The sequence below is a fragment of the Mya arenaria genome, chromosome 2, assembly GCF_026914265.1.
Source record: "Mya arenaria isolate MELC-2E11 chromosome 2, ASM2691426v1".
In the NCBI taxonomy this organism is placed as follows: Eukaryota; Metazoa; Mollusca; class Bivalvia; order Myida; family Myidae; genus Mya; species Mya arenaria.
The window spans coordinates 68,076,093-68,101,415 of NC_069123.1; the positions used below are offsets into that span (position 1 = coordinate 68,076,093).

Below are 25,323 nucleotides of genomic sequence, written 5' to 3' on the forward strand. Positions count from 1 at the left end.
CACTACAACAACAGGCGTCCGTCCCAGTGTAGTAATAGTTCAATGACAGGATCTAACACTACAACAACAGGCGCCCGTCACAGTGTGGTAATAGTTCAATGACAGGATCTAACGCTACACCCATAGGCGCCGGTCCCAGTGTAGTCATAGTTCAATGACAGGATCTAACGCTACACCCATAGGCGCCGGTCCCAGTGTAGTCATAGTTCAATGACAGGATCTAACGCTACACCCATAGGCGCCGGTCCCAGTGTAGTCATAGTTCAATGACAGGATCTAACGCTACACCCATAGGCGCCGGTCCCAGTGTAGTAATAGTTTAATGACAGGATCTAACGCTACACCCATAGGCGCCGGTCCCAGTGTAGTCATAGTTCAATGACAGGATCTAACGCTACACCCATAGGCGCCGGTCCCAGTGTAGTAATACTTCAATGACAGGATCTAACGCTACACCCATAGGCGCCGGTCCCAGTGTAGTCATAGTTCAATGACAGGATCTAACGCTACACCCATAGGCGCCGGTCCCAGTGTAGTCATAGTTCAATGACAGGATCTAACGCTACACCCATAGGCGCCGGTCCCAGTGTAGTAATAGTTTAATGACAGGATCTAACACTACAGAAGAAGATGGCCTACTGGTAGAGTTTGTAAGTATTAGGGTGTGTGTGTGTGGGGGGGGGGGGGTGAGTGGATAGGGTAGGGGTGCAAAATAATAATAAGATTACCACTTTATTCACCAGTCAGTTATATCCACGCCCCCCCCCCCACGCCCCACAGGTCCGGGGAATAGTGGGGACTTTGACTTTTGGTCCAGCCAAGCCCGGGCAAAGTCACCGCCCTGTGGGAACGAACTGCTCGTGAAACCCCCGCCAAATGCCCACGGACCCAAGGGACTCTATGTAAGGCCACCTCGAAGGTAAAAACAGGGCCCATATCCCCGGTATACGCTCGGACATGGGGGGGCGTGTCTACAATTTACTGGTGCATTAAAGCTGTACACTGATATATAGACTCGCCGTTTCTGTTTCAATGCTTAATTTATAAAGGATGGTACAGAATGCGCCATTTTGAAAGTTTATTTAACGCTTGAGTTACGTCAGTGGATGATTTTGACAATAACAAGATAGTTTATGGATTGTTTTGGTTACATTGTGTTCTAATTTTAGAAACGTGCACGAGTTTGAAATTTAAGACCATTACTTTTTTTCTGAATTTTGAATGATCTTTTATATTTTCCTCACGTTTTCGTCATATGATATGCCAGTGAGTTATCACACTGACACGCAGGCTGTTTTATTGCCACACTATGGTTAAAAGTCCAAACAAAAATTATTTAAGGATATTTTACATTTATTACTCAAATAAGGAAAACATAATAATAACAGAACATAATCACTGTAAAATCATGACATGGTCATTTTGCCTCATGGAAATGCGACATATATCACATATAACTTTTTTAAAGTTAAAAACATCTCAGTGTATATATATATATGCTATAAAAAAGATCATACATCGGGACAGAAGCCATAACCATTACTTAATAAATGTGGGTGTATGATATAGTTCATGATATAAATGCCCCTACCCATGAAAGGTTAATGGTTTGTTGAGCTGTTTCCATTGAAGAAAAACCTATGGCCTACTTTGCTCGCTGAGGACAGGTACTTTCATAATTTATCAAAAGGTCAACATAAACCGCATGTTGAAAGTATAAAGTTTGAAGTATGCAGCCTATAATTTACCTAACCAGTAGAAAACAAACTTTACAAAATGGTGTATATTAAACACTTAGAAACTCTATTGACCTTTGTAAATAGCAAATATCCCTATTTTGTCATATTTCTGGCTAATCAATTTCCCATGTTAAACTAGAACCAAAATCCTCTAGTTCTTATGGAAATTTCAAACGTGTGGTTTACAACACTGCATATGATATATTTCAGTCAACATTTAGTGTTCTGTTCTAAAATAACATAAATTAAGCTTCTACGTCCTGATTTTTAACTTTTTGCTTAAACAGTATATAGGTATAATTCCGCTTGAAAATCGGATAACATAAAACATAAGGTCGTTAATTAAATGTTTTGTTTTATATTGGTATCTTTGATGAGGGTTCAATAACAATGGTGTAAAACCATTAATTATTAAAAAAAAATGTCAGCAGATATTTTTGCATAGATTACCTGTATTAACATTCAATACATGTATCATTTATATATAAAAGAGATTGTCATGTTACAAGTTCATTGTCAGACATTAGAACATATGAATACATGCAATTATTTTAATCTGTTTCAATCTGTTAACTGAAGTGTCAGGTTAGTTCAAACTTTAAATCCCTCACAACGATAGACTTTATCTAATTGGTGGTTGTAAAAGTAGGCTATACTCTTAAAGAAAGTACCACACTCGGCCATTAAGAACAAAACAGATATGACATCATAATTGGGTTCCGCGCTTGGTGAAAATATGTTATTATCTAAGTTAGTTGGAACATTGTGAAATAGTAATTGCAAAAAGTGGTCGCCAGATTCGCTCTCTCCGCGCTTCTTAATAATGAATATTTAACATAATATGTCCTAACTATTACATATTAACTGTGATTTTCACCTTTTGGGAAACAAATTATAAAAAATAATAAATCCATGTACCCAGACTATTGAGAAAACTATAGTAGCATTTGACTCCATAAACAAATAAAATATCATTTTATTACTATGGACGGCGAAGGTACTTCTGTTTTTAATTAAATATAAAAGAAATATTGTCTTCAAAATAGTTATACACATACTATTTTAACTACTGTAACAGGTTTAAACATGACGAAGGAGGAACACAGACCATGATTCGTGTACATACCCTTGGGGATTGTGGAGTTACTATCACATTATAACCATTATATCGCCTAATATACAAACTTAACAACACAAATGCAACAGTTACAGAGTGTGGGGTTTTGTTAAGTTTCATGACTTTCAGCCATTTAATTAGAAACAAAAACTGAGACATGAAATAAAAACGTGTTCTCTGATGTATAAAAACTGCTAGATTCTTATCATGTGGACAAAACACAAGAGTGTATAATAATAATAATAATAATAATAATAACGACCGTATTCTCTAGCATTCCCCCAACTAACTCAACAACTAACTTGGAATATAAAAACTATCATGATATGGGAGAAAGCACACAACGTTCATTCTACAGTGACAATCTAATGGATGAGATAGGCCTCTATTACACAAGGGAGATCGACAGTGCATTGATATGTATGCATGTATGTTTATATGTATGTACAATATTAGTAAACAGACAACCAACTAAATATTAAAACTACCTGATTCACAGAAATATAAATAATAAAAGTATCAGATTTGTTAACAAACTAAACAAAGATTCATGTTATAAAAAGATTGAAACGTTACTGGTAGCAGTATGCATATATACACACTGAAGTATACCAGCAATATACGAATGGTCGCTGATTTTCCTTTAAACGAAGCAAACTAGCATTGTCGTGTATTTTCTTTACGTTTCGCGGACAATTTGTTGGAGTATTATGCCAGACAATACATTGATAATGATGAGCAATGTATATAAACAGTATGCCCTCAAATATTATAAACGATCAAAACATGAAACAATAATGCCGACGTTAAAGCGATGAACATTGTTTGTTTAAAGACCCTGTTGAACAGAGAACATATTGCATTCTGAATCAAGACATCTTAATGCCAACATTCTTACTCTCTTTTATTACATTTTTTTTCTTTCTTTAATTATCAAATAAACGAACACGGCGCCGTTTGTATTCCTAAGGATGAACATGCATTATCTGAGCAAAATTATGTATACTTGGCAATGATAGTCATACATTTTGGGAAAGTAGTATCAGACAAATTTAATAAAATATTAACTCTTAAGGCTGGTTCTACTGTTGCTCACTGCTTCAACGTTTGTATAATGTTCTGGCTCTCCTATTTGAGGTGATATTCTTCCTGTCGTCTGCTCGCCGTGACGTTCTGTGTGATAAGACGCTTTATAGCTAACGACACTGTCGTCTGCACTGGGCGCTTCCGGTGAATCTAATTCGGCACCACCGTCATATGATGTTATTCCGCCCGCGGAATGATCTGTTTTTGAATGAAAGTCTGGCAAAAGAGGACTATCATTTTGCTGAGATAATTTTCTAAGATTGTCACTTGTTAATGAACACTGGTCGAAATTTCTGCTTTCTGTGAGTGAGGTTTCATCGTACATGTCTGGAGAGGCGCTGTCTTTAGAATTGGTCTCGAGCTGTCTCTGGTAATCTTTATACATCGAGTCTGGAAGAAACTGTAATTCTCGCCGGGATTTATCCGCCTCCCCGGAATATCTGTAACCGCTAATATCGCTCGTCTGTGACGTACTAGCGCTGTCAGCGCTCGGCGGCCGCTCGACCTCCCTGTTGTCGACGTGGTCATGGATAATTCTCGGCAGTCTATGTCTGTCTTCCAAGGTCATTTCACTAGAGAACGAGCCGCTTCTCGTTGTCTCCATGTACTCATTCTCTTCTATAGCGCCATCTACCGTCTTACGGGATATAGCGTCCTCCTTGATCTGATCAAGGCGGTGCTTGTGTCGCGCTTGATGCTTCTTAGCTCGATGAGCACGGGTTCTAGGTGTCCTGTGCTGAACTTCCGCTGAGTAAATTTCCTTGGATGGATTCCTGCTGGTAGCGGCTGAACTATGGCCGTTTCCAACTTTTGCACTTATACTGCTTATTGAGCGTCTATCGAAACGATCGTTGCCTCGGTCATGACGTCTTTGATAATCCGGTCGATCGGGAGTATTGTTCCGAGCAGACGACGGAATCCTCGACATATCGTCCGGATTCACCGAGGGTTTAGTCTTATTACACAAGTACAGGATGCTAACAATCACGCTGACCAGCACGGCAAGGAGGCCGCACGTGGTAAGTATAATGCCCACAGTTCGCTTCCCCTCCTCGTTGTCCAGATCAGGGGGAAGCAGCTCGATGTCGAGGAGGCCGTAGTTAAGGATGAGGGTGATGCCCGTCGCGGTCATGATGATGCCCCCGAGGAACATGAACACGCCCACCACGCACATACAGCACTGTACCGCCGCTCCCTTCATCCTGCACGGCATCTGAAAATACACAACAAGGTCATCTTTGAAACCATGGCAAATGTTTCATTATTCTAGAATATCATGCTTTTGTATTTATATAGCGTTCGGAAAAAAAAATCGGTAACTTTAATGGAATACATTTCGCTTGTGTTAAATGAATGTCGTCTGCTTGCACCGAAGCCTATTTTTCTTAATTTGTCTGAGTAATGAATATTACAAACTTTGGCACCAAAAACGGACAAAAACTCAAGACAGTTTGCTGGATTTTGTTGTCTTTGATTGTAATCCATTATTGTTTAGTAAGTCCTGTGTCATGTTATGAACCTTTTAGTAAGGTTAATCCCTATTGCCTTTTTATACAGTACATTTGTAATTCTAAAGAAATTGCGTAATGTAATATTACTTTGGAAAAAAATATAAGCTGAATGCGTCATTTAGATTTAAACGGACCCCACAGCATTTACTGAAATAATACTGTTGAACTTATGGTCAAAATAATAAAAAAGCTATTAAATAACGTTAGCAACTTATTAATATTAACAAGAATATGTTTGATGTACAAGACCTTTTGTTAACTGAACAAAAAAAAGCCAATCCTGTAAACGACTGCCTTCAGTGACCTTGAACTGACCGCAGAGAATGCCAAAGCCATACACGAGGTAAATATCACACCATTAAAATGGTCATACTTAAAATGTTTTGAACGTTGATTTATATGAGCAAGAAGTAATCTATGCAAAACATCGTCGTTATAGTAACTTAAAATCATGTTTATATCAGCAACATTTTTTTATGTTATATAAAAATATATTCTATGAAGTAACATGATATTAAGAGTTTAATAGAGACAAACACATTTCAAACGCAAGATAGCGGTCGATATTAAAAAACCAACGTTGTGTTGAATTGGCAACATACTGCATATATCATTGTGAGATTCATCCCTATTGCTTGGTACAATACAACATGATCAACTGTACCTTTTAATGGACTCTCTAGTGCAGGGGCGAAAGGTAGTGAGATTCTGTGAAACAAATGAAGCTCAAATATAGAAGTTCTTAGCAAGATGCTGTGTATACCTTAATATATATGAAAGCATATGTGAACTACCAGTTCTAACGCGGCAACCTTAAGTGGAAGCGAAACAGCCACATTATTTAGAATTATAAAATTATGCAAGGAAAGGGAATTCATAATATATTCGAACAGTCCTTCCGTATGTTCGTGCGTCCGTCAGTCCGTTTACTGCTGTGTCTCGGCTGTAACTTACTCAAATTTATTCCATATCAAATCAAACTAATAAAACAAGAACATGAGATGTGTCACGTCTAGCGTCCATGCGCGTCTATACCACAGGCAAATCGATATTGTCACAGTTGAAACTTGCTAAATTTCAATCTGATTTTAATTAAATTTCACCATCATTCTACTGCAACATTGGCTGGTCTGTCACGTATAGCATTCAACTCAACTCATTGCGCTCAGGTGGGATTTCGTAGGAATAATTTGTTTCTCAGCTAAAACTTACTCCATTGTAAAGGCATTTATCTAGCGATACTTAGTACCTCAGAAAAAACGTTTTATCTATTGGGAATTCAATTTTCACAGATTTGTTGGGTAACATTTGAAGGCGTCGTTTAGGATAAACTGGAGTTTAATCAAACCTTTTCAGTGCTCTCACCAGGATTTGAAAAGGGCCGGATACTTTTGATGCGCATTGAATGGGCCGTAATTGGCCACTTGCAACGTTCAATTCTAATTGTGTATGTGTTGAAACTACTAACAGTTTGCTATAGATACCGTAGCTGTTACTCAAGTATCAAATTTGTGTACATGTTTATTATTTTTATACTTATTTCTGAATTTTTCTCTGTTTAACAAAAGGAAACGGCAGGTGAAGTAAAAAGGCAGCAATGTGCTGGAAAAGGGAAGCATGGTGCCCCGCCTTGCTATTAGGGATAGCTGGAGCACTTCAGTTTAATATGTATTCAACACACAAGCAATATACTAATGGCTGTCCCTACGACAATGTCTTATCGGTGGCATTCGTCAAGTCTCTTTTACCGCTCTTGCTCATTTGATCGACTACATTCATTTAAGGAAGTTCTTAATGTCCGCAGATTACGTTTATCTTGTTCAAACACCGGGTGATCGAGGAGTGTAGAATCATTGCTTGTATCACATACCCAGGACACCAGGAAAAACGCACACTTTCCGAAGACCACAGAATGAGTAATAAATATCTGGGCGATACAAGATATGATAAACATACAATGACATGATCTTCTTTTCTATACAAAACTTCTATAAGATATTAGCAGAATCATTCCTCTTTGTGTGAGTGTCATAGTCAGGTATTAACAACCACAGGTGCAAGGTAACATATTATTCACTTAAGGCCTTTCACGGTAATAGAAGATTAACTCAGATTTTCGATTAAAAAGCTTTTGCATTTATTCCGGAAGTGTCTTGATACAATATGAATATGTTTTTTTCTGTCAAAATAGTCAGTACCGTCCAATCAAAAATGTTTTGTGGCTTTGTGGTGATTGAAGATATCTTAGGAAAGATATTTGCATTTTTGTAATGAGGAAATGAAATTAATCCCCTGCGATTTATTATTTCATTGAATATCTTTATTATTGAAAAGATTACCCACAAAACTTTGTTGATTACGCTGTCTGGGACATTTTGACAAAAAAACAACATAGTTCTTTTGTCGACAGACTCTTCCAAAAAAATGCAAATCCTTTTAAACTCAAAATCTGATCAAATCCTATTTCGTAAATTTCGGCCAACTCCTTTTAACCTACAAAGGATATATCTTTTATGTCCGAAATTTTTTTTCCTCAAACTTAATAAAACATGATTTTTTGAATCCTTTTCATTGTTGGCCTTCCCCGCCCACGTTTGCGATGTAGGTGGTCCTTAATGTTCAAGAGCTTGCTATAATTGCTTCAGGAAACAATCAAGAAAGCATTACCATTTAAAATTTAAATTTGTTCCTCATAACTATATTATTTCTTAACATTGTTTTAACGGAATATATCACAATAATCAAATCAGCCCGTAATGGAACTTCGGGAGCTGATTGAAATGGGAGAACCCGCATTTTACATACTGTCTGCATCATACAAAATGTTGGTAAAATAAGAATCGCTAGAGCTTTCTTATGTCGTACAGAGATTACAGATGGCGAACTTGATCAATACGTAAGTGCGCTTGTGTTTGTAAAATAAACAAGTTTATCATATATATCATGTAAATCAATATTGAAAAATTATCCCAAGTAGCAAACATGAAACGGTTCAGGGAAGCGTAGCAGGGACATGGATGTATCTGCTGCTCCGTCTCTTCGCCTAACATCATTGTCCTATGTATAAAGTAACTAGCTAGTCATGTATATAAATAAATGTTTATCAATTAAGCTTAATTGATAATAAATAATACAAGTCATGGATATTTATTTATATACATGACTTACTAGTTACTTGCCCGCATTGTTTCCCGTTTATGAAGATGGCGATATGAAAAGTTAACGAACAAATACTCCCGCGGAATAAGTTTATAATTTTTAATTAATTAATTCATTAATTAACCTGATCATTGTATGCCTGTGAGGACTCACTGAAAGTGATTCTGACGCAACCTAACAAGACATCAATAATGTAAAGAAATATGTTATACTATCAACTGGAAATTCTGATTTAATAAGCATGAGTTCTGTTGAGATGAGCTTATAGAAACGGTGAATCAGCAGTAAATGCTGCCGCTGTCGGGGAACAAACCCGGTTCGATGAATTTCCTGTCCCGCATGCTAACCATTAAACCGATGCGGACGACGCCGACGGTACCTTTTAAAGTGCAAATTTACTTGGCAGATTTCCTATTGCTTCCCTTGAATCTACTAGAATTCAGATCCGACAAAGTATACGAATCACCAAATTCGCCACCAATTTATTGTCTGCTCACGAATACCATTACATTTCAAAGAAACACTGAACGTCCGAATCACTACCAAACTATTCCGTGCCCCTGCCTACTCGCCCGAATCCCCAAATCATTTGAGTGACTTTACCAAACACGTCGTGTCACAAGCAAAGATTCGTTGTGTCACTACCAAAGTCGTCGTGTCCCAAGCAAAGATTCGTTGAGTCACTACCAAAGTCGTGTCCCAAGCAAAGATTCGTTGAGTCACTACCAAAGTCGTGTCCCAATCAAAGATTCGCTGACTCACTACCAAAGTCGTGTCCCATGCAAAGATTCGTTGACTCACTACCAAAGTCGTGTCTCAATCAAAGATTCGTTGAGTCACTACCAAAGTCGTGTCTCAATCAAAGATTCGTTGTGTCACTACCAAAGTCGTCGTGTCCCAAGCAAAGATTCGTTGAGTCACTACCAAAGTCGTGTCCCAAGCAAAGATTCGTTGAGTCACTACCAAAGTCGTGTCCCAATCAAAGATTCGCTGACTCACTACCAAAGTCGTGTCCCATGCAAAGATTCGTTGACTCACTACCAAAGTCGTGTCTCAATCAAAGATTCGCTGACTCACTACCAAAGTCGTGTCCCATGCAAAGATTCGTTGAGTCACTACCAAAGTCGTGTCCCAATCAAAGATTCGTTGAGTCACTACCAAAGTCGTGTCTCAATCAAAGATTCGCTGACTCACTACCAAAGTCGTGTCCCAATCAAAGATTCGCTGACTCACTACCAAAGTCGTGTCCCATGCAAAGATTCGTTGACTCACTACCAAAGTCGTGTCTCAATCAAAGATTCGCTGACTCACTACCAAATTCGTGTCCCATGCAAAGATTCGTTGAGTCACTACCAAAGTCGTGTCCCAATCAAAGATTCGCTGACTCACTACCAAAATCGTGTCCCATGCAAAGATTCGTTGACTCACTACCAAAGTCGTGTCTCAATCAAAGATTCGCTGACTCACTACCAAAGTCGTGTCCCATGCAAAGATTCGTTGAGTCACTACCAAAGTCGTGTCCCAATCAAAGATTCGTTGAGTCACTACCAAAGTCGTGTCTCAATCAAAGATTCGCTGACTCACTACCAAAGTCGTGTCCCAATCAAAGATTCGCTGACTCACTACCAAAGTCGTGTCCCATGCAAAGATTCGTTGAGTCACTACCAAAGTCGTGTCCCAAGCAAAGATTCGTTGAGTCACTACCAAAGTCGTGTCCCAATCAAAGATTCGCTGACTCACTACCAAAGTCGTGTCCCAAGCAAAGATTCGTTGAGTCACTACCAAAGTCGTGTCCCAATCAAAGATTCGCTGACTCACTACCAAAGTCGTGTCCCATGCAAAGATTCGTTGACTCACTACCAAAGTCGTGTCTCAATCAAAGATTCGTTGAGTCACTACCAAAGTCGTGTCCCAATCAAAGATTCGCTGACTCACTACCAAAGTCGTGTCCCATGCAAAGATTCGTTGAGTCACTACCAAAGTCGTGTCCCAAGCAAAGATTCGTTGAGTCACTACCAAAGTCGTGTCCCAATCAAAGATTCGCTGACTCACTACCAAAGTCGTGTCCCATGCAAAGATTCGTTGACTCACTACCAAAGTCGTGTCTCAATCAAAGATTCGTTGAGTCACTACCAAAGTCGTGTCCCAATCAAAGATTCGCTGACTCACTACCAAAGTCGTGTCCCATGCAAAGATTCGTTGAGTCACTACCAAAGTCGTGTCCCAAGCAAAGATTCGTTGAGTCACTACCAAAGTCGTGTCCCAATCAAAGATTCGCTGACTCACTACCAAAGTCGTGTCCCATGCAAAGATTCGTTGACTCACTACCAAAGTCGTGTCTCAATCAAAGATTCGTTGACTCACTACCAAAGTCGTGTCCCAAGCAAAGATTCGTTGAGTCACTACCAAAGTCGTGTCCCAATCAAAGATTCGCTGACTCACTACCAAAGTCGTGTCCCATGCAAAGATTCGTTGACTCACTACCAAAGTCGTGTCTCAATCAAAGATTCGTTGAGTCACTACCAAAGTCGTGTCCCAATCAAAGATTCGTTGAGTCACTACCAAAGTCGTGTCTCAATCAAAGATTCGCTGACTCACTACCAAAGTCGTGTCTCAATCAAAGATTCGTTGAGTCACTACCAAAGTCGTGTCCCATGCAAAGATTCGTTGACTCACTACCAAAGTCGTGTCTCAATCAAAGATTCGCTGACTCACTACCAAAGTCGTGTCCCATGCAAAGATTCGTTGACTCACTACCAAAGTCGTGTCTCAATCAAAGATTCGTTGAGTCACTACCAAAGTCGTGTCCCAATCAAAGATTCGTTGAGTCACTACCAAAGTCGTGTCTCAATCAAAGATTCGCTGACTCACTACCAAAGTCGTGTCCCAATCAAAGATTCGTTGAGTCACTACCAAAGTCGTGTCTCAATCAAAGATTCGCTGACTCACTACCAAAGTCGTGTCTCAATCAAAGATTCGCTGAGTCACTACCAAAGTCGTGTCCCATGCAAAGATTCGTTGACTCACTACCAAAGTCGTGTCTCAATCAAAGATTCGCTGACTCACTACCAAAGTCGTGTCCCAATCAAAGATTCGTTGACTCACTACCAAAGTCGTGTCTCAATCAAAGATTCGCTGACTCACTACCAAAGTCGTGTCCCAATCAAAGATTCGTTGAGTCACTACCAAAATTCGTTCAAGTTGCTTCTCATCGTGTCCCAATCAAGGTTTCGTTTGGTTCAATAATTACGTTTTGATAGATCTACGTTACTACCAACGTTTCGCCTGAGTCACGAAGAACCAGAACTGTTGTTTCCAAAACCGTCAAATGTTTCATCCGTTACATGAAATTTCGTCTGGACCGTATACAATACAAGTACTTACAAGTGAACTTTAATACAACCACGTATTTCCAGTTTTATTACACGACACCCGTTTGAATGGTTTCACTGTCCGCATCCGATCCCTACTTACATGATACAGAAACATAATTATTAAATTTTATCACTAAATATTAATGATAAAGTGATAAATTAGAGGAAATGAATGACCGGTTGCTGGGCGCGCATGGTGTATTGAGCGGGAAGTATTGAACGCCAGTGTACCCGAGTTATGGCTGTATTGATCAGAGTCTTCATGTTCATAATACTACTGTCACCACTGGGAATATTCCTGAAAGATGGGACATGAAACGATCCGCCAATTGTTCTCGAACGGCAAGTCGTGGTATATATTATATTCAGGCTGGGTCTGTATAATCACGCCCGTGAATGGTATACACATGTACCGGTTTTAACTTTATCAAAATCATGCTCATAGATATTTGGGGGTGTCAGCTTAAATTGTCACTATCAGCCATTATCACATTTCATACAAATGAATAACTATCATGAAATGTGTTCAAGATAACAGTAAATTTGCGTTCGGACGTACGAACGGTATACGTCGTTGGATAAAGGTCGGTCAGCCAAACGTTAACCCGTGTACATTATTATACACCATATATTACTGTAACACTGTTGATGTCACAGAAGACATGTCAAAGGGAATGTGTGCATCCAACAGAGCTAACAGTCAATGTGCCTAATGTAACTTCGTAACTATAAGTGACATTAATTCATACATAACAAGTAAAATGTATGCGTCCCCTCCTATTTATACTCTGTGTTTAGTTTCCGTTGCTCACCAGCGAAAATACAACAATAAAAACAAATGAGTCATAACGAACAAGGTGTTAATACCCCCCCCCCCCCCTCCCCCGTCTCCGCATTTGACAATTCTGGACTAAACAAAATTGCGTTCACATGTGTCGGATATGTGTATACTGAATTAAATCATGGAAATAAACCACGTTTAATTTAGCAAACTGTTTAAAAAATGTACTCGAGCATATCAAATATTCACTACGAAACCGCCGTATGAAACATTCCTTAGCATTTGTTTAAACCTATGACAAAATATATGACTATGGAGAAACTTTAATCTGAAAAAGCAGGAATCAAAGAGCGATTGCCATCCAAACTTATACACGGGTTAGCTTTGGGGTTTTTTACGCGGGTCCAAATTGTGCACGACAAACATATGCACCGCAGTACATAGATAGTTAAATGTGAACTAATTAAGGACCTGATTAAAGCTCTTCAAAATGCTGATATCCAAGTTCGTTTGTTTCAAAGCATTGCCTTTCAAAGAGTAATGAGTGTTATTGTCAAACACAGACTATCACATTGGTTCAGGTTAATCGGTGAAAGAAACGGTCGGTAATAATGTGGGACAGGGTCGGTTTGACACGGTCGGTGATATTGTTTGACACGGTCGTCGATATTGTTGGACATGGTCGGTGATATTGTTGGACGTGGTCGGTGCTGTTGTAAGAAACGAACGGTGCTATTGTAAGACACGGTCGGTGTGTTTTTAAAACGGTCGGTTATATTGTTAGACAAGGTCAGCGATATTGTTAGACAATGTAGGTGCTGTTGTTTGACACGGACCATTTTATTGTTAGACACGGTCGGCAACATTGTTAGGCACGGTCGATGATGATAGTTTGACCATGTCGGTACTGTTGTTTGCACGGACCATGTTATTGTTAGACACGGTCGGCAATATTGCTTGACACGGACTATGATATTGTTTGACATTGTCGGTGATAGTTTTACACGGATCATGATATTGACACCGTGTCGGTGATAGTTTGACACCGTGTCGGTGATAGTTTGACACCGTGTCGGTAATAGTTTGACAGTGTCGGTGATAGTTTGACAGTGTCGGTGATAGTTTGACATTATCGGTGCTGTTGTTTGACACTGACGGTGCTGTTGTTTGACACTGTCGGTGCTGTTGTTTGACACGGACCATGATATTGTTAGACACGGTCGGTTATATTGTTAGGCATGAGAAAATTGTCACAACTTTTATAATGATTATATAACGATGGAATGTTGAAATATATGTCCGACTTTACACTGCCTTCAATTGAATATATACAGTTGAGTTTCTATTACGTTTTGTTTTTAACTTTCTAGCAAAACATTCAGAAACATGAGACTACTCCCAGTCACGACATGGGCTATCATACACATAGGCCTGTTTCCAGACTTGAATTTAATATGAAGTAAACATATCTGTTTCAGTTTCATACGCATGCCATTTTATTCTAAAGTCATCCAAACCTCTGTGATATATTACAATGGTAATGTCCAGTTAACATACATGTATATTGAACAGAAGACCGGATAATAATAAACTACCATTACTCACTTGTTTCTTACGCACATGTTTTATCCATTTCATTTCTTCACATAAATTGTTTGAAATACTGCAATTTAAACTAAACTAACTACTGATAACAGCACAAAAAGCCCAGTGCCGAGCTGGTGACAAGTTAAGACATCTGTTCCAAATGATGACCGTCATCACAATGTTATCGATAAACTGTGAAAATCCTTTGAAAGAAAGGTTTACAGTGACAAAATACTTGTATAAATACTTACTAGTAGGCCATTGTAACTCGTTCATACTTGTTTAAAAATTAATCCGCAAACATTGTATTACTTTTTTCAGATTGTTTTTCAAACTTAATTAATAGCACAGTTAAACAATATAGAGTACCATTAAGGTCGCGAGCAAAAGCCTTAATTTATACTTTATATTAATGATTTTGCCGATAAAATTATGCTTACCAAACATAGAAAACCTTAAGATAGATAATTACAATAATTAAACACGAGCAAATTTATATACATGTACTTGTCTCGGCTTAGTAGGTTACCTTTTATCAGATTATAATAGTGTCACATGTTGCAATAACTTAAATAAACAGTTGTTTTAATTGATACATACCTAAACACATTTATTTACTATGTTTGAGGCAGTCCAAGGACAAGAATATAAGATTTAATCCAGTTTGTATCATCTTTGTTTACATAATCACACCTGAACCAGCTGAAAATACCATTTACACATCCGGAATAACAAATGTGACGGTTCGGCTATTCAGGGGACGTAACTTCCCTGTGTAGCAACATCGTTGCGGGGCAAAACAAATCAATGGCCACAGATCAATGTCTAGCTGTCCCTATACAGCATCATAGAACACGAGTATTTGCCTCGTATCGACTTTTGAATAATTTATACATACTATGTCTGAAAGTGACGTTTATCAAATAATAATTTATGAGCCAAAACAAGTTCGGGTCACTTGAAAAAATTTACAAATACTTATTATATATATTTTATAAAGTATATTTCCCCAAACAAAAGTCTAATCCCAAAAGTTTCTTGTTCGAACTCTAATGGATGGCATTGATGGCTGACACGAAGGATCATGGAGTAAATAGCCCGACACATGTCGTGTCCCCATAGTCATGTCAGAGATGTACCACCTACAAGGCTTGTGACGCAATGCTAAGGCTTCACTGCGATCGTACGCATGTACGCTATTTTAATCCGGGATATCGTGTACATAAACAGCAACGTGTATCCCAAACGCAAGGTTCTCATTAGGGTATCCGATGTAAAATTACGCCAGTAAGTTTATCGTCCCATTCACAAGCAGATCGGGGGAGGGGGCAGCTGGAGCGCGCCACCCCCAAAAAATCGTCTCAGTTTACATTTTATTTCAATATAGGAGATAAACTTCGAACTAGAAATTGTTAAAATAAATCGATGAGTACCTATATCGGACGTGAAACGACTTATTTAAGAATCCTTCAATGCTTACACACTCGTATGTAATATTTTTTTCGGTTAAAGTTTTAGGTATGATTTTCTTCACAACAAGCTCTTTCAAATGATCCTTAAATAATATGGATTATCAGGCATCTACCTGGCATCAAAATTACACAAAATTGTATCACGGACCATCGGGTAACTTAAATATAAAGTTATTTACTTATTAGTATACGTTATTATACCCTACATCACATGTACATATGTGTACAAATAAACTTGATTCTTGCAAGCATTAAACCGAATTTAGCAATTTTGAACAAAAACAATGAACACACTTTTCCATATTTTAATACCAGTACAGATCTGTGCCCTTTTCGATACCGGCTTGATGAACACAGTGGCTTGTAAACCTTGCCAAACAGACAAGGCTACGAATAATAACACTTATACAGAAGGTGCCCGCTTCGAACAGGCCAAACACATTATTAGCCTTGTCCCTCAGTACTTATATTTTCCCAAATCCCGTTCTTTCGCGTACCCAAGCCATTCGCGATATCAATATTTTTCCTAGTTCAGTATTTTCGGCATATCTAAATAGTATCAAATTACGAAATTAGATATGCTTCAACGCTATGTCATGGTGCCATTCGAGCGGTGATATGTATTGTTACGTAACATCAGAAAATAGGTCAGTGTTTCAGGACGCGGCGTTGAATTCATGGCTAGTATATTTTGCTGTGCATATAAATAACAATACTTGTCAAAATACAAAAGACAATCATTCAAGCCTGACCCATTTACAAACCGGTATATCACAAGCGGATCCAGGGAGGGGATGCGCACCCAGTGCCCCCACCCCTAAAATCGTCCAAGTTTCCTTTTTACTACAATATAGGAGAAAAAGTAATAAAATACACTTTAATTATACACAATAACGAAATAGAAATTGTTAAAAAAAATCTGGGGAGTACCCCAATATCCCAATCCAAATACTTTACATCAAATAAATTTCGTTCCTGAGGGAGGTGCGCAAGTCAAAAGGTTACTCCCTAAGCAACGCCCCTTCTGACGTGGAATCCTTGATCCGCCCCTGCCATATACCTTGCAAGCAAGTACTTATTTCATCGCGTTTTCTTGAGTCTGTCAAATATAGGACGCATGCCGGTAAAAGCACCAATGAAAACGGTGCATGTAGATTGGCTCATACCGATCTGTTCCTACTAGACTGCCGGTTTGCTATGTGCACATTTGTAATGGTATGATACAGATACGTGAATAATTTTTTTGTATACAGCATTAGTTGTGGCAACATCAATACCGTTATTGTTTGCGCTACAACTCGGTCAGCCAATCCGGGGCGCTAGATTTTAACATGTTTAGTTTCTTATTTGTGAAGAATAGCAACATACTTCTGAAGACAACACCGTTCACGATTCAGTGCCATAACTTCGCATGCGCATATAGCCACGCCTACTGTTTCAATATACAAGAACGCAATTTCAGTGTCAACGATGATTGACAGGCGCACGGCTTAATTTTAATGCTGGAACAATTTGGTAGGGCCGAACAGTAGGCCGGTTAGACTTTGTTAACTTATTTATTCTTGAATAAGAAACAACGTATGGTGGCTTTGCTGCGCTCGGCTTCTTTAGGTTTAGAATGGGCCTTCGTAATCATTAAGATTTTAATTCAGGTCACCTAATGGACTCTACTACAACCTCGTTGGCTGACGCATTTTCAACTCAAAATCAGACGCAGGTAGTGTGTATCGGATGAGTGGCAGTGGATGGAACTTAAAATACCCGCGAAAGTTGATTTTTTTAGTGATTAAGCCTAGTAATTAATAATTGCTTATCTGCAATTTCATTGGCTGTAACTTTAGGTAGAATTCTAAATACATACGTTCCATGCCGCAGCTTGGCCTAGGGTACTCGCGAATCTAGTTCGGTATGAAGTAATACTTTAAGGGAACACGAGCGTTAACAGTTTAAAGCCACTATTTTTGATAATATTGTCTGCTGTTAAGACTATAATTGTGGTAATGAGCTTATCGAAGTAAGTGCCACACGTGTTCAATAACAACTGAAATTATTTCGTAACATAATTCCGTCCTAGTACGTCAGAACTCTTTGTTGACTCCTTCATGTCTCTTGTAATAAGAAGTTGCGAAACACGGCATGTACGTAAAGTTGCAGTAGAGTTAAAAACTCGTTTTCGAAATTTATCTGTAGGCTCGCCAATACTTGCAAAGAGTTCATATTACTCTTGTTATTTATTGTACAAAGTTAACTTGTTCACTTTGAAAAAAAACACGAAAGAAAACAAACATGGTAGACAAAAATCCATCATGTGTGTTGAAACACCATTTGGTTTCAAAAGCTAGGCAAACTCCCAGCCGCGGTGTTATTGTTTTACTGAAGATATTCAGAAACAATAATGGATACATGCCAGGCCATGCGCTTCAGGCGAAACTTTCGAAACAGGTTTCCAAACCGCTGAAACCCTTGACACCAAAACTAAAACAAGATTGGTATCAACAAAAACGCCCTAAATTTATAAGACGTTCGTGTCTTTATTGGTCGCCAGTCATGCAGTTTCTGTCAAAAATACATCCGTTTCCGTTCTTATTTAACAACTCTGTCAAGTTAAGTCAAAGTTGTATAAGCACATTGCCAATACACAAAAGGACATCAAAGGACAATTGAGATAAACTGAAATATAAATAAAGAAAAATCATTTTTTTATATATCAAATCATAGTTTATTATGCACCAGTCAATTGTAACCACGGTCCCCAGGTCCGGAGGTATACCTGGGATAGCCGGGGAAATGGGCCGTGTTTTTACTATCCAGGTGGCCCCGCAGTGCCGGGTGAATGCGGTGGTTTTGTTTTCGCGCAAAATATATCGGGGAATGGGCATTAACTAGGCTCCCTGGGGTGCGGGGGCATTTGGCGGGGATTTTACCATCAGTCATTTGACCGCAGAGCGGAGACTTTACCCGGGGTTGGCTGGACCGAAAGTCAAAGTCCCCGCTTTTCCTCGGACCTGGGGGGCCGTGATTATAATTGACTATGAGTTCAAAATTCAAACGTTTTATTTGTCTTACACAAACCATTTCATAATGAATGCATTTGCCAGTTTGTTCAACGGAAAGGTTACAAGTGATGTGTTAAAATGTGGTCATATAGATTAACATAGCTTTTAATTAACTCAATGAAAATACATGACTTTGTGTATTGAGACGTTAACGTACATAACATTTTAAGTCTTGTTTTTTGCCAATTAATAGTAAAACATTGTGATAAATTGTGACTTCAACGACTTAATCACACAAAAAAAAACATAATAAGAAGTGAAAACAAACCTTGATCAATAAAAAAAGATATGTTAACAGTAATAGGTAAAAGTCCCGTAACGTTGGGCGTATGAGAGACCTTGGGACGATTTCATACGTAACGTAGATACGGGGAGGAACTGCCTACTCGTTGTAATTTAACATGCCTTATTTCTTTAAAACGGATTGGCGGTCATAGTATAACGTTTCGTTATAGACGGAAATACGTTCATGTATTTGGTTGGTAATATGCAAACTAGCAAATCCCGGGCTCTCTGTAAATTTAGAATTTACTGTATATAAAGAACAGAGGATCCCTTCAGAGTCGAGCATGCTTTTCTCTGAAGGGATCTGTAGGTGTTTGTTCGGCTCGCACGTTACACATGGTTTTACCATCTCAGACCATTGACTACCTTTCATATTTATAGTTTCTGAAGCTGAACGGTGTGCGATTTCAAAAACAGGCTGAACAAGCTGAACGGTGTGCGATTTCAAAAACAGGCTGAACATGCTGGATCTACTTGATCTACTTTTTATTGTTTACATTTTCACCGCAGTATGTCCTCGTACGCCGGATATTGTCATTTTACCGAGTAAACAGTGCATGGTTACGTTTAACCAATTTTATTTTTCTTAGGAGAAACGTAACTTTTTTTCTTACGTTGATTATGTTAGTACAGTTTTCTCCCCACATATGGTGTTGGGGGTTGTGAAGCACTTGAAATCAGTGGTATCGTGCATGCAACTTGGTCAATTGACTATAGGAAATTTATTTAGTGGTCAGTTACCTTAAAATAAGTTGTAAATTGTTTATCTTGTTATCGTTTGTGTCAGAAGGCCACGAAAAACTTGTTGAAATGTGTTAATTTATGATTTGTTGGATAAATTCTTGTCATAAGCGTTTCAATTTAACGTTTAAAGTGTAGTGATTAACTTTTTCCCGCGTTATTTTGACGTCATTTGATAAACTGTTTCCGGTTACGGTCGGGTCTCCCTATTTATAAGATATGCGATAGGTTTTCCTTCAGACACACACACTTTAACCAGCCAAACTGTGTTCATATTCCGATAATCACTAGCGGATCCACGGGGCACACAGCAGCCCCCCCCCCCCCATTTATGGTCCAAGTTGAACTTTATTTCCATATAGGAGAAAATAAGTAATAACATACGCCCAAAATGCTATACTTCAGAATAAAATTATTAAAATTTTCAAGGTGGAGAACCCCTAAACCCCCTGCCAATAGTCTATTGTAAAGTTTACTTCACAATATACAGTGAACTTGAACGTATTATAATACCCATCAGCTCACCTTGTCACTTTGCATAAAAGTGACTCGCTTATGTTTTTGGATCAAAAATTAGTTTTCCCTGTAATGCATCTGAAAACACTTCTTCTATCATTATTTTACTCTATGATATCGAAATTGCAGTAAGAAATTTAGTTATAGCATAAAAAGGTATTTTGGTTTTAGTGGAGCTCGAACCCACGCCGGTAAAGTCAAGAAAAAAGAAGAAAACAGCCGGCTAGTCCACATGATAAATCACGTAATAATGTCAATCAACCAATCACGCAACACCATAGCCGTTATTAATTTTCAATCGCGTTACTAACGCTAATGAAAATTGCGGTATTGAAAGACGATATTTGAGCAAATATCAACATTTGCTGAAGGGTTCTAGCTTTTGGTATTTTTGTTTTAACACTACATGTATGTATGATTTGCCACACTTTGTTCCGTAATTAAAAACGTGCATTTTACAAACCATGCGCGAGTTACTTTAAGTCAGTCAGAAATGACTGCTGTTGTTTGATTAGAGAACTATGTTATTGCCTGTGATACTAGACAAATATACAGTCAGGATAGTGCTTTGTATTTTGAAGAAATAACACTCCATTGATCGTGTGCATCTGCATTATTAACTTAACCTTACAAGTAGTTGCATGCACTTGAGTTTATAGCTTATGCACTGTAATATATAGTGCTTTACTAATGTATATGTGTATACCTTTATTCCTCTCCATTTGTGACGAGTATTTCCAGGCATAATTCAACACCCCTTCCCCCATCAAGCCCACACACAACTTAACACACTGTACCCTACGTGTTAATCCAATGTCTCATATTTTCAGGAGTATCCAAACGAAGTGCCGAAGTGACCAGAAGGCACTGAAGTTTTAATTCTATACTCTGACCTATAACGCCCAATACAATGATCGAATATTCAACGGACTTGCCAAACCAATACCATACATGTATATCAATGTATTATCGGGTAGATCTGTTACGTACTTAAGAACCGGGTAGATATTATAGTCTCTTACTTAATACTGGCAATGTTTGGTTGTTGTTAACAAGGTAATCTCATTTAAATCAGATCCCCCCTATACTTTACACGCTTCACGACGTTACGCTATGTTACGCTATGTACGTAACGTAAGGAAGTGAACGCCACGATATCATTTTAATGAAATTGTTTACAATGCGAGCAAGATTCAGACCGCTTTACTCCATCCCATCGTTGGCAACCATGGTTCTTGATTCCGTTATACTTCATAAGGACAAGCTTGTCGTCTGGTAATGTATCGGGGTATCCGACGATGACTCATTCCAGGATTCTTAGGCAGAACAAAAAATAGCTGAAAATAGAGAGATAGCAGGAATTAAAGCAAACTATACACAGTATTATTATTTTAAGTTAATAGTATTTAAAAAAAATGGGTAATTCGAATTACTGTATCAAAAGGCTGTTTAAGATTATTTTTATGTCAATTTCAAATTATGTTTATCTCTTATTTAATTTCATTACCATACAATTTGATGGTACAAAGAAACTTTGACGCTTAAAGGAATGGTTCTTTACAGTGATTCAACAGGTGTGTTAAGAAGTTATATAAACGAAGCATTTGGAATAATCCAATACTAAATATGCTAAGTTGTAGCGACCGAGCACTCCTTAATAACGAATAAACCTCAGGGACATGCCGTTTTGGAATTTTGAAAGACGAATTAAAGTTCAAGCAGTGTTCATTATACAGACCATCAGTGATCTGGTAGAAGATAGCTTTGCATTGACAGCAGAACTAATAACAGATACGGAACAAATATTTAAACATATCCAGGAACAATCTACACATGGCCGTTTTCTTGTATTTGCATTATACAAATGGTTGGCAAGCAATTAGAATAATCGATCAAGCAAGTCAATCATACATGTTCAAATAACTATCGAATACTATATACTTTTCTCATAGACGTTTAGTTCTCACCACGCAGTGCGATACTAAACATAACATTTTGAAATAAAGGTATACTATTACTTCATAAATCAAATGAAATATTCCGCGATATTGTTCAACACGTAATTGGAAAAGAAACACTATAAACATACAACGTTCGCTACTTCATTTCTTCCTTTATTATTTGGGGGTATTATACATAGATAGATATATACTTTTTATTCCCTCATAAACTTGTGAAGAGGTCGCGCGTTCCAACCATGGTGCTCCCAAACGTTAGTCTGAGAACTTGGACAGTAATCTAGAGCTCGCACGTTCCATCTCTGGTGAGAACAAACGTAAGTCTTAGTACTTGAATTGTAATCTGCAGCTCGCGTGTTCCAACCATGGTGCGTGCAAACGTTAGTCTTAGTACTTGGACACTAATCTAGAGCTCGCGCGTTCCATCTCTGGTGCGAAAAAACATTAGTCTTAGTACTTGAATTGTAATCTAGACCTCGCGCGTTCCAACCATGGTGCGTGCAAACGTTAGTCTTAGTACTTGAACAGTTATCTAGAGCTCACGTGCTCCAACTCTGGTGTATGCAAACGTCAGTCTTAATACTTGGACAGTAATCTAGAGCCCGCGCGTTCCAACCATGGTGCGTGCAAACGTTAGTATTGGTACTTGGACAGTAATCTATAGCTTGCGCGTTCTAACCACGGTGCGCGCAAACGTTAGTCTTAGTACTTGGACAGTAATCTAGAGCTCTCGCGTTCCAACCATGGTGCGTGCAAACGTAAGTCTAAGTACTTGGAGAGTAATATAGAGCTTTCGCGTTCCAATTATGGTGTGTGCAAACGTTAGCCTTAGTACTTGAACAGTTATCTAGAGCTCACGTGCTCCAACTCTGGTGTGTGCAAACGTCAGTCTTAATACTTGGACAGTAATCTAGAGCCCGCGCGTTCTAACCATGGTGCGTGCAAACGTTAGTATTGGTACTTGGACAGTAATCTATAGCTTGCGCGTTCTAACCACGGTGCGTGCAAACGTTAGTCTTAGTACTTGGACACTAATCTAGAGCACTCGCGTTCCAACCATGGTGCGTGCAAACGTAAGTCTAAGTACTTGGAGAGTAATATAGAGCTTTCGCGTTCCAATTATGGTGTGTGCAAACGTTAGTCTTAGTACTTGGACAGTAATCTAAAGCTTGCGCGTTCTAACCATGGTGCGTGCAAACGTTAGTCTTAGTAATTGGACAGTAATCTAGCTGACGCGCGTTCCATCTCTGGTGCGTGCAAACGTTAGTCTTAGTACTTGGACAGTAATCTAGAGCTAGCGCGTTCAAACTCTGGTGCGTGCACACGTTAGTCTTAGTATTTGAACAGTAATCTAATGCTAGCGCGTTCCAACTCTAGTGCGTGCAAACTTTAGTCTTAGTACTTTGATTGTAATCTAGAGCTAGCGCATTCCAACCATGGTGCGTGCAAACGTTAGTCTTAGTACTTGAACAGTTATCTAGAGCTCACGTGCTCCAACTCTGGTGTGTGCAAACGTCAGTCTTAATATTTGGACAGTAATCTAGAGCCCGCGCGTTCTAACCACGGTGCGTGCAAACGTTAGTCTTAGTACTTGGACACTAATCTAGAGCTCTCGCGTTCCAACCATGGTGCTTGCAAACGTAAGTCTAAGTACTTGGGGAGTAATCTCGAGCTTTCGCGTTCCAACTATGGTGTGTGCAAACGTTAGTGTTAGTACTTGGACAGTAATCTAGAGCTTGCGCGTTCTAACCATGGTGCGTGCAAACGTTTGTCTTAGTAATTGGACAGTAATCTAGCTGACGCGCGTTCCATCTATGGTGCGTGCAAACGTTAGTCTTAGTAATTGGACAGTAATCTAGAGCTCGCGTGTTCAAACTTTGGTGCGTGCAAACGTTAGTCTTAGTACTTGAACAGTAATCTAGAGCTAGCGCGTTCCAACTCTGGTGCGTGCAAACTTTAGTCTAAGTACTTTGATTGTAATCTAGATCTAGCGCGTTCCAACTCTGGTGCGTGCAAACGTTAGTCTTAGTACTTGAACAGTAATCTAGAGCTAGCGCGTTCCAACTCTGGTGCGTGCAAACTTTAGTCTAAGTACTTTGATTGTAATCTAGATCTAGCGCGTTCCAACTCTGGTGCGTGCAAAAGTTAGTCTTAGTACTTGGAGTGTAATCTAGAGCAAGCGCGTTCCGACCATGGTGCGTGCAAACGTTAGTCTTAGTTCTTGGACAGTAATCTAGTGGACGCGCGTTCCAACTCTGATGCATGGAAATCTTAGTACTTGAATTGTAATCTAGAGCTCATGCGTTCCAACCATGGTTCGTGCAAACGTTAGTCTTAGTACTTGGATTGTAATCTAGATCTAGCGTGTTCGAACCATGATGCGTGTAAACGTTAGTCTTAGTACTTGGACAGTAATCTAGAGCTAGCGCGTTCCAACCATGATGCGTGCAAACGTTAGTCTTAGTACTTTGACAATAATCTAGAGCTAGCGCGTTCCAACTCTGGTGCGTGCAAACGTTAGTCTTTGTACTTGGATTGTAATCTAGATCTAGCGTGTTCGAACCATGATGCGTGCAAACGTTAGTCTTAGTACTTGGACAGTAATCTAGAACTAGCGCGTTCCAACTCTGGTGCGTGCAAACGTTAGTCTTGGTACTTGGATTGTAATCTAGATCTAGCGCGTTCCAACTCTGGTGAGTGCAAGAGTTAGTCTTAGTACTTGGATTGTAATATAGAGCTACTGCGTTCCGACCATGGTGCGTGCAAACGTTAGTCTTAGTACTTGGATTGTAATCTAGAGCTCGCGCGTTCCGACCATGGTGCGTGCTAACGTTAGTCTTAGTACTTGGATTGTAATATAGAGCTCGCGCGTTCCGACCATGGTGCGTGCAAACGTCAGTCTAAGTACTCTGACAGTAATCTATAGCTAGCGCGTTCCAAC

At 39.0% G+C, this 25,323-nt stretch overlaps 1 protein-coding gene across 3 annotated transcripts; it reads right to left on the reverse strand.

Moving 5' to 3' along the window:
• Nucleotides 1–1,341: 1,341 nt before the first annotated feature.
• Nucleotides 1,342–21,476, reverse strand: LOC128223287 (uncharacterized). Of its 3 annotated transcripts, none has more exons than XM_052932573.1 (2): nucleotides 21,131–21,476; nucleotides 1,342–5,155 (listed from the first exon to the last, which is right to left on the reverse strand). In XM_052932573.1, exons 1-2 carry the CDS (start codon nucleotides 21,167–21,169, stop codon nucleotides 3,920–3,922), a joined length of 1,275 nt encoding a protein of 424 aa, XP_052788533.1. In that variant the 5' UTR covers nucleotides 21,170–21,476; the 3' UTR covers nucleotides 1,342–3,919. The 3 variants fall into 3 exon arrangements, with proteins under 3 accessions (XP_052788533.1, XP_052788543.1, XP_052788540.1); XM_052932583.1 differs by lacking the exon at nucleotides 21,131–21,476 and adding an exon at nucleotides 14,955–15,091; XM_052932580.1 differs by lacking the exon at nucleotides 21,131–21,476 and adding an exon at nucleotides 14,373–14,508.
• Between the last annotated feature and the right edge of the window lie 3,847 nt (nucleotides 21,477–25,323).